This window comes from Hippichthys cyanospilos, chromosome 9 (assembly GCF_059441005.1).
Source record: "Hippichthys cyanospilos isolate Australia breed blue-spotted pipefish chromosome 9, RoL_Hcya_1.0, whole genome shotgun sequence".
NCBI classification, from domain to species: domain Eukaryota; kingdom Metazoa; phylum Chordata; class Actinopteri; order Syngnathiformes; family Syngnathidae; genus Hippichthys; species Hippichthys cyanospilos.
Window position 1 is genome coordinate 17,414,123 of NC_142377.1, and position 10,152 is coordinate 17,424,274.

Sequence of the window (10,152 nt, forward strand, 5' to 3'; positions counted from 1 at the left end):
GTGATTTATCATGACGAAATTTCTCCTCCCATTCGTAGTATTCATCCATTAATTGTATAAAAAGGGCCTAGTTCTGGGTTGAAGCCAACTGAACTGGGTGCCTTTCTGTCTGTCGCCCCCTAGTGGGCAAATATTCATTTGTCAAACGTCATGAAGTCAAGCTGTGGCACCGAGCTCATTGAATCATAAAAATAAATACATCATCATTTACTTATGTCTGCTTTTTTGTGGCGCATTGAGGATTTCCATTCATTGAAATATTTCAAATAATCCTCTTGCATTTCGGTTTTACATTATGAACATGACCTATTGGCTTGATTAAATATCTTGTTAAAGCTTGTGTCATTGTTTCCAAACAGCTTTGGAGGAAATGTTAGGTCCAGAAAATGGCACGGTTGGAATCCTGGTGAGTTCAGCTGTGGAGGTTAATATCGGAGGCAAACTTCTCAAACCTGCAGGTAAAAAAAAAGCAACATGAGTTTTTCCAAAGGCTGTTTTCTTCTACCCATTTGTTGCGCCCCTTTGACTTCTCTGGCATGTTGTGTTTTTTAGTGGTGGGAGTAAAGCTGGATCTGGAAGCATGGGTGGACAAGTTCAAAATCCTGGCCAGCAACGTGTCAGACAGCCGACCAGGCTCACACAAGGTACATTCAAAACATAACACTCAAACAGAACTGACTTATCACTACCCCTGGATTGTCTTATCAAACATTTGGTCACACAGTGCGGCCCTTCCAGAAGCTGTGAGATGGACTGTGAGGTCAACACTGACGTAAGCCGCGGCAAAACTTGAGTGAAGCGTCCCATCATTTGTTTGTCATTACATAATGGACGATATGTCTGTTGTCTTCAGGACCTCCTTTGCTATCTCATTGATGATGGCGGCTTCCTGGTTATGTCCAATCAGAGAGATCATTGGAAAAAGGTCAGTTTCTCGCTCTAACAGGTACGAAGGGACATTATTGCAAAAGCACACAAAAAGAGATTAGCACTGTAAAGGCCTAAGTCCGGTTGTGAAAATTTAATAACTGTAAACTTACTGGAAGACAGTGATTATTTAAATTTGCTATTAGTACCACTAGTGATAGATGGGCTTTATTTTATTGCTGTGCTAAAGAATCACTGCCTATAAAGGGCAGTTCAATTGTGTTTAACTTTTAAGTTTAATGCACAGTAGTTGCATTAATTTGAACAACTATTTGTTTTTCAACATATTTGGCAGGAGTGCTTGATGGATCAATTGCGATCAACTGGTCGATTACAAAGATAGTGTTTGTTGGTAGATCGCATGACATCAGCTAAACTTGCAAATAAAAAAAGGTGCAAACAGCAGGGCTAAAGTATATTATAAATTTCACTCAAAACACTTCTGTTATTATTAGGATGAAGAATTTTTATTGTAGTCGCTAGATGATGTTTTGGATGATGCAATTAAGGAACAAAATATGTCTCATTTTTGATGACCACTCAGGCCTACAACGATAAAGTATTTTAATGTTGGTCATAGTGGCGCTACTTGAATAGTTGAGCGTTTTTTTTTTTTCCCTGTTCGTTCCTGTCAATGCAGTAACACTGTATGGTCCAAGGATGGCAGCAAATGATCACGAAATGACTGATTTTAGTCAGACTTTGAATGCCTGTTTACTTTTGTTTTTTAATGTATTGCAATCTTGCGTTGCACATTCGCCACTTTTATCCAATGAATATGGTTGTTGCGTAATGCTCGTAACTCATAAGGTAACCATAATACCTCCTACCTTTAGCTTATTCCATGTTAGTAAAAAGAAATATGTGTGTGCCACAAACAATCAACAATGAGATCTATAAGGAAATATTAATGAATTATTTGCAATGACTTCCAATGTTAACATAATAGTTCTTCAGAAAACGCAAAAGTAATAGACAGTATGTCCATGTATATGCATTCCGAAACCCAAAATGTCAATGCATCGCTCCCTTATGGTTGTGTCATTGATATTGAACAAGATCTGCCATCTGTCAGAGCCCACGTGCTAGAAAGGCCCTGTGTGATGGTTCTTGATGGTGACATGTTGTCATTGCAGTACTTGGCCATTAATATGAGCCAACCTCAAGAGGACAGTTTTCCAGCTCGGAATGAAGCAATTTTCATGGTCTTGTTTTGCTTTTCTCCCAGATTGGACTATTTTTTGGAGAGGTGGACCCATACTTGATGCACGCCCTGTATAACAACTCCATCTTCAACCGCCGCCAGACTTTTCACTTCCAGTCAGCATGCGAGCCAATTAGCAGCAGCCACACTGGGGCGGCACCCAGGCGTTTTTTTGTGGTAAGGCCAAGCCTTATCTCTGCTTCTTTCATGAGGAGCTTCATTCAAAACAACAATTCAAAAAATATATCCATATCCTAATAATGTATTATATAAAACTTTGTCTTAAAAACTCACGTGACATATTTTTGTGGACCCGCTGTAAAGCCCCAAAATGCCACAAGATGCCGCCAAAGCTCTATTGAAGAGGAAAGTGCCAAGCGAGTTCAGTCCTCAGAGGCTGGTATCCTGCATGTTTGCAATGTTTCACTCTTCAACACACCTGAGTCTAATGATTAGGTCATCATCAATATCCGCAGGAGCTTGATAACAATCCTAATCATTTGATCTGGTGTGTTGAAGAGAGAAACTTAAAGAACATGCAGAATACTGGCCTTCGAGGACTGGAGTTTGACACCTAAGTTTAGCCTGTAAGCTAATCATCTAGGAGCCATTAATTTAAGAGAAAGTCATATTAAAGTGTTATGGAATCATAGTTTGAGATTTATTTAAACAATTTGTGTTGAGAAACTAGCATTTTTATATTGATAAGTACCATATTTCTATTTACATTAAGGCTAACGCTCCCTGTTTTATTGTCCTTTAAAGCTATATCCTTTAAAGCCCCTTGAACTGTTATCAACATACTGTAAAATGCTCTCAACATACTGCATTATCATGTTCGCAAACTAAAAAATTACATAACACACTCTCGCTCACATACGCACAATAAAACAACACGGCATATGGAGAATGTATTGAAAATCCTGACACAGACACGCAAGAACACACTTAACCTCTTGACATGTTCTGCAGCCATCCATTGCCGACATCCTCAGCTTGGCTTGGTGGACATCCACGGTGGCCTGGTGAGACTTTTTTTTCTTTTTCAATTTAATATGTCTTTGGAAGTCCTCAAAGTGTTCTGTAATTTTGACATACTGCACTTGACATCAACTGACACGCCAGCATTCAGCTTACCCTTTAAAGCAATCACAACCGTCCCGAGACTTCAGTGCATGAAACTTTAAAGGCGTCAGCTGCCTCTAATGTGTCTCCGTCTGACTCAGCTATTTTTAGCTCATCGTATAAAATTCTAGAGGATTTTTTTTCTTTTTTAACAAGGTATAATGTGATATCGTCTTCAGGTCTTTGATCCAACAGCTATTGTATGGGCTGGCACACATCAGCTGGCTCCAACAAGGTTTGTGTTTATTTTTTCCTCAATCCGATTGCCAAGACGTTTTTCAATTATTTGTATATGTAATAATAGATGTTTTTACACTCAACATAGGTACACATGCTAACCCTATCCAGAATTAGAAACATATTTGTTGTATATTTAAATCCTAAACACAGTTAATGAAAATTGAGCACCAGCAGAATTGCTGCATTAAAAATGGGAATATTGTTCTCATTTTAAATGATATATATAAAATTATGTGTTTTCACAAAGCCACGTTTATCTTGTACAGATTTCTACAAAAAAACCTCATTAAGGTCTCTACTTTCAATTCCTAGCACCCAAAAGATTCAAATTGTAAAAAAGTAAGACAAAGTGAATGAAAAAAAGGAAGTAGATATTGTGCACAACATCACTATTATTCATAAAACATTAGCATTAATAGTAATCATAAAACAATACAAGTTTTTAATTGATGATTATTTCATTTAATTCAGCTCATTTTTATACTTTAAAAAAACAATCTCTCAGGCCTGAATAATCCCATTTGTAGACCAGGACCGGCCCGCGGGCCTTATGTTTGACACCACTGGTTTAGACAAACCTTTAATCAGAATAATGCTGTTAAAAAAAGGAGTTAACAGCTGTTCAAAGTTTTTTTTATTTTGCTTTTTCCTTGTGTCAATGTTAAAAAGGATACAGTTTCAGGGGTACTTATACAATTTTTATAGATAATAATATTTATGGTCAGTGTGGCAAGTGGGGGGAGGGATGTTTTCTCTTTTCCTGGGGGTCTTTGCAAAATATAATTGAGAACACTGCCCGAATTTTATTTATTCTCGGCGCATTAGGGTGAGGAGATTTATTTACTGCATGTGCGCACGTGAATGAAGAGTCAGCATTAAAGAAATTGTAGTACCTTAGCGGTAGAAATGAGCATGACGTTAAACATGTTTTCCTTCCAGATGACATCTTCACCGAAGGCTTCGAGATCAAGACGAGCAGCTGTGTGACCATCCAAAGTCAATTCTACTTCACCAACACCACCAACTCGTACAACATGCTCCAAGATTGTGGCAACTGCTCGCGGTGAGTTTTTCTCCACCTCACTGCAACGTTTGCTCCATATCTACACACGCTACATCCAAGTGTCTCTCTATGTTGGAATGTCTCAGGCTGTTCCACGCCAAGAGGATAGAAAACACCAACCTCCTCTTTGTGGTCGCAGAGACGCTCCCCTGCAGCTCCTGTGAGATAGAGAGACTGAGCCAAGTCAAGACCGAGTGTATCCTTTCTGGCGCGTACGCACGCATACGCGCATTAAAGTTAGCATCGGTCTCCTCAACTAACAACGTTCAGTCCAGGAGGAGAATCCTTGCGAGGTACTGAGCAACGCACGATATCGGAGAGGTCCGACAACCTGCCTTGACTTCAGTGCCTTAGTGAGTAGGAAATACAACACAAAAACATCAAGTGCACCGGCTCTGTTTATAATTTGCGAATGTTCTAAGATATATTAGATGTCCTTTTTTGGACTTTTGGACGGCAATTTCAATAGAACCACTTTCTATTGCCTTGCCTTCATTTGCTGCTTGTTTGTGGGTCTTGTTGCCTTCACTAAATGCAAAGCAAGCTGCCAAATCAATTATTTTTTAAGATGGTACATTTTATTCGTACATAATGTTTGAGCTAATCTGTTTAATACAAGCTAAAGGTCTACACTTCAATTGCATCTTTTAAAGTACTGGAAACATTCCAATTTCAAGGGTCTCAACTAGAGATGACCTAAAGCCTCATAAAACACTTGTAATCTTTTTGACTTCATTATAGGGTACTCTTGGTTTGAAGATGCAGTGGAAATATCATAGATTTCATTTGTTAGAGTGGCATAGCAAGTCCGCCAACAATGCGGAGGTTGTGGGTTCGATTCCAACTCTGAACCTCCTTTGTGGAGTTTGCATGGCCTCTCATGGGTTTTCTCTGGGTACTCTGGTTTCCTCACACATTCGCCAAAACATGCATGGTATATTGGTCACCCCAAATTGCCCTTAGGTGTGTTTTTGTGTGTGTGAATAGTTGATTGTCTATGTGTGCCCTGTAATTGTCTGGCAACCTATTCAGGGTGTACCTCACCTCCTGCCCATAGACTGCTGCAGCGCACTCATGACCCTTGTGAAGACTAGCGGTTAAGATAATGGATGGATGGATGCTCTAATGTTTATTTTATAAACTAAGAGAACCATCTAAAAGAGTAAAATATTCATGAACCATTTATATATAAGGTGCATTGGTTGAGGTGAATCATGGAACACGGGCTGGATCGTGCTAATCTACCATTCCGAAATGTTTAAATAATAAAAAAAAAACACGGGATTTGAGGGTATTTCCAAATGTTTGAGTGTCACTGTACATCATAAAAACTCATTGGAATCAAGAGTGTGTGTATAACGTTATTTATATATCTTCATTGCAGGAAAATACTTCCGAGTGTGGACGGGCACATTTTGTGCAGCCCCACCTTTGGGTCCTTCTCGTCTTTCAGCTCATTCTGCCTTTTTTTCACCACTGACACGTGCTCCCATTCACTTCCATGTCATCTGGAGGTCAGGTAGCCAATGCAAGTGTCTCTTCTTCTGGATTTTTTAATTTTTTTGTGGCTCACTATTCAGTTGAAATATTCCTTTAAGACGCAACAAACAAGCACTTGACTGGAACGCTTGTCGATTTTTGGGCCAAACGAAGTGATGCGTTTTTTTTTTTTTTTTTTTTGGGGGGGGGGGGGGGGTGCAGCATTTCACAGACGACATTTCACGGAAATTGATGCTGTCCTGACGACGTAAAGAGTTCTTCATGCTTCACCGCAGTGAATGAGTTCTGTCTCAAAAGCTGATGTCATGATGGAAAAGAGATTCGACGGTTGAAAATGGATACATTTCAACAAGACTGTATAGTTCAATTCCCACAAAACAGCACACTTTTTTTGCGGCCTTTTCTTTCACATTAAAAGTACAGATTTTATCCCTGGTCGCATAATGACCTGTTTACAACTCGGTGACAAAATTTTGCAACGCTAGCATTTTGAAGAAAACAAGTGCTTTTTGTCATGGGACCACACGTATCAGTGACCAAATATTTTGTGACTAAATGTCTGAGATGTTCTTGCAGCGCTTCCATTCAGAAAAATAAGAAGCAAACGGCATTCGGCAAAGTCCAGACAATTAATATCATGGCCATTCATATGGATTCAAAGAAATAGAAATAATGCAGTGTTGAGTGCACTAATGCTGTGATCATTTGTGATTCGTTTTTAATACACAATCCAGTTAGATTTAAGTGGTTGATTAATTTACATGTTTGTAAACAATTTATAACAAAGCAACAAGCCTTTGAATGAATTGAATATTCCAAATGTTACTACCATTTTACGCTGTTCCACACGGGTGAAATGTTGCATTTACGTTTGCTTCTTGTATTGGGAATGTAGCTTCTGAGCAGCTTTCTGTGTTCTCGGTATGTTATTATCAGTATTTGACACTTTTTGTCACTGTGGCATGGCATTCCGTGATGACAGCAAGATCTATTTGACGCATATAGGTCACAAGCAAGTTTGGTCCAAAAGTCGAATAAATGACAACGTTGAAGTAAAAGCCAGCCAAGTATCACAGAAATGTCACGACCCATTAGAAAATAACATTTCTATTTCATTCCACTAGATGTTGCTGATGTTCTGATCGGCTTGCACAACATTTCGTCATGCGCTGCCTGCCATACAACATTTGGAGGGTTCAAGTTGCAAAAGAGAATTTGCATGAACTCATTCGATCCCAAATACGTTTTTCCCCTGGTACCGACCCTAACCCTATGACTGGTAAATTAAGTATTAAGTACTAAAATAATTACTTTAGGTAAGGACGTACTAAATTAACCATTAATTTAGGTACTAAGCATGATAGATTACTTTAGTTGTCATAATCTAAAAATAGACATTCAATCCATATTGTTGTGTGTCAAATATTTGGAAAGAAGGTCCAAAAATATTTGGTGGATTAACTAATCTATTAATTACCTAAAATAATTATTTTAGTACCCTTAATACCTAAAGTAAATATATTTTGTTTTCAAATATTTGGAAAGAATTTCTAAAATTATCTGGTAAATTAAGTAATCAATAACTTAATTACCTTGCTTAATTGCTTTAGTACTATAGTACTTAATGTAATCAATTATTTCAATACTCTTAGTATTTAAAGTGATTGATTACTTGAACTAATTGATTACTCCAGTTCTTTAGTTCCTAAAGTAATCTATTACTCGAGTACTCTTCACATCAAGAGTAATCCATTACTATAGTACCTCATTACTTAATTGCCCACTAAACAAACTGATTAATTATCAAGAGTAATTGATTACTATACTAAAGTACCCATTCACCTAATTACTCAAAGTAATTCATACTTTAGAATGCAATTCATGTATTGATAATAAAGCTGCCATTGTTGGACCCTGCTTAGCCAAAGGGACAAAAAATGGACAAAGAATTGACAAGTACGAGGGATTGAATGTCTCGTCTTTAGGTAAAAAGCACAAAAGTAATGGATTACTTTGGCACTAAATTTACTAAAGTAGCAAAGTAAATGATTACCTGAAGGACTCAAGTGATTGATTAATGTATAAAGTAAATGATTACTTGAGTACATAATGCGTTTTTAGCAGCCATTTTTAGACACCTCCTTTGCTAAACATATGAAAAAAACAAATGGAAAAACATCTAAATACGTAACTGGAAATGTAACTTTGGGATTGAAAGAGTTAAAGAGTAGCATAGAAGAGCAAAATGTTTCTGGAGATGCGCTCTTCCATGCGGTCTGGTCGGGACTTGAATCGAAGCACAGACTTTGTCCTTTTTCCTCCATTTTTCCCGACCGTTTTTTATCTTTCGTGCCACCGAGGACTGAAACCAGTTTCAAGTCACTTTGCGTCCTCATCCTACTGTTGTGCATCTTTGCTGTCCCCCAGCATGGTCGGGTGAGGTTTGCCAGGTACATTGCTTTAAAAATCATAATAATAACTTGGATCCCGCGTCTTGGAATTTAGGTCTCAAAACAACACTGCTGTATATTGAGCAAAAGTCTTGAGAAGCCACAAAATCTAACATTCAGTGTTGTATTTTTTGTTTTCGATGACCAGTATTTATTTGCATGATGTTTGGAACCCTTGGAAGAAAATTTGGTGTACATAGTTGAATGGAGAAGAAACATTCCTCTCGGGCACATCTTGTGGAAATGAACGAGGAACAAAGTTTGACTTCAGTGAAGCCTCTAACATTTTTATGTACTTCTTTCTTTATCCATTTTGCAAGTTTGAAGCACAAACGCTGCAGGTTGGAAACAAACTGCCCGATGACACGTTCATTTAAGAAGAAAAGTAACCTAAAAAAAAAAAAAAAAAAAAAAACTAAAGGCATGTTTGGGATCTTCTTAATGAATTTCTTCATGAAATTGATGTATTAGTTGCTTAATCTAATTTACAGTCTAACTGCTTATTGCTTACAATCTATCTGCTTGTATATATTTGATCTGTATGTATTTGTATATTTAAGGCAGAACGTTCTGAATGTCTACTAACGCTTACTGCGCAGCAAAAGATTCACAAAAAGATCCCGTGATAGAAATGACAATAAATTGACAGTTTATGCGTAGGAAAGAATGTTTCAATGTTTTTGCACTATTTTTGCTCTTTTTTTGGCTAACATTGTCGTCGAGTTGGGATGCTTTTTTCCGCTCTTTGTGCCAGCCGCTCATCATGCCACCTCATTTTTGTACGCAAAACAGTCTGCCGAATTCAGCGAGCTTAACTTTTCAAACGTTTTGTCAGCCACCTTACAAATGGATATTTCAGTGTTTATATCTTTGGTGAATAAATGCTCTTGATATTTTTCATTTTTCAGCCATGCCTCATTCTTGTTCCAACCAGTGATTGCAAATTTTATGTTTGGAATGTTGAACGCCTTTATTGTACAACAAAATTGGGAAAAATTGCAGTACACTTCTGTTGGGTTAGTGCTTCATTTGTGCTTACTCATCAAATTTTATACTTAAGCAGGGGGAAAAAAAAAACACCTTATGATAAGTAGTAGTATTTTAAGCCTTAACTACATGGTTGTTTAAACAAATGCCTTATTATCGTTTTGTTTTTTGTTTTTTTTTTGGGGGAGGAGGGGGTCACCTTACTTTACATGTTTTTTTCCGAGGGAAAAAATACTTCACAAAGTTGGTTCTTTTTTTTGTTTTTTTTAACAGCCCCTACGTGGTCATTAAAAACGTTAACAGCCTCACGTCATGTTCATTAAAAAACTTTAAGGAAAATGTTGTTTTTCGAATATTAGTACAGTACTAGTACTACTATAATAATAATAATAATAATAATAATATTAATAACAATAATAATAATAATCAACCGTTCTTTCCATGGTCTTTGATCTTTAAAAAATCACAGTACTTTTTATATGCGATTTTTCTTTTTCTGAAAGAACACCTTACTTTATATGGTCTCTTTTTATCGGAGGGGGTCATTATACATGGGGGGGTACAATACCTTTTTTTTCCAAGTCTTATTATACATGGGGTTTTAACAAGTCACTATACATGGTGGGTTTTTTTGGGTTTTGTTTATTTTTTTTTGG

General features: G+C 37.3%; 1 protein-coding gene across 2 annotated transcripts in view; it reads left to right on the plus strand.

Annotated features, from left to right (window-relative positions):
• cacna2d2b (calcium voltage-gated channel auxiliary subunit alpha2delta 2b) overlaps positions 1-9,416 on the plus strand; it is a 30,372-nt gene extending 20,956 nt beyond the window's left edge. For both annotated transcript variants that reach the window (XM_088423310.1, XM_088423311.1), the window contains 11 exons: positions 360-458; positions 553-644; positions 725-772; positions 854-925; positions 2,156-2,308; positions 3,104-3,156; positions 3,436-3,491; positions 4,436-4,559; positions 4,646-4,755; positions 4,830-4,912; positions 5,944-9,416. In XM_088423310.1, coding sequence (XP_088279436.1) covers positions 360-458; positions 553-644; positions 725-772; positions 854-925; positions 2,156-2,308; positions 3,104-3,156; positions 3,436-3,491; positions 4,436-4,559; positions 4,646-4,755; positions 4,830-4,912; positions 5,944-6,039 — 986 coding nt within the window. In that variant the 3' untranslated portion in view covers positions 6,040-9,416. The remainder of the gene's footprint in view (positions 1-359; positions 459-552; positions 645-724; positions 773-853; positions 926-2,155; positions 2,309-3,103; positions 3,157-3,435; positions 3,492-4,435; positions 4,560-4,645; positions 4,756-4,829; positions 4,913-5,943) is intronic.
• The last annotated feature ends 736 nt before the right edge of the window (positions 9,417-10,152 follow it).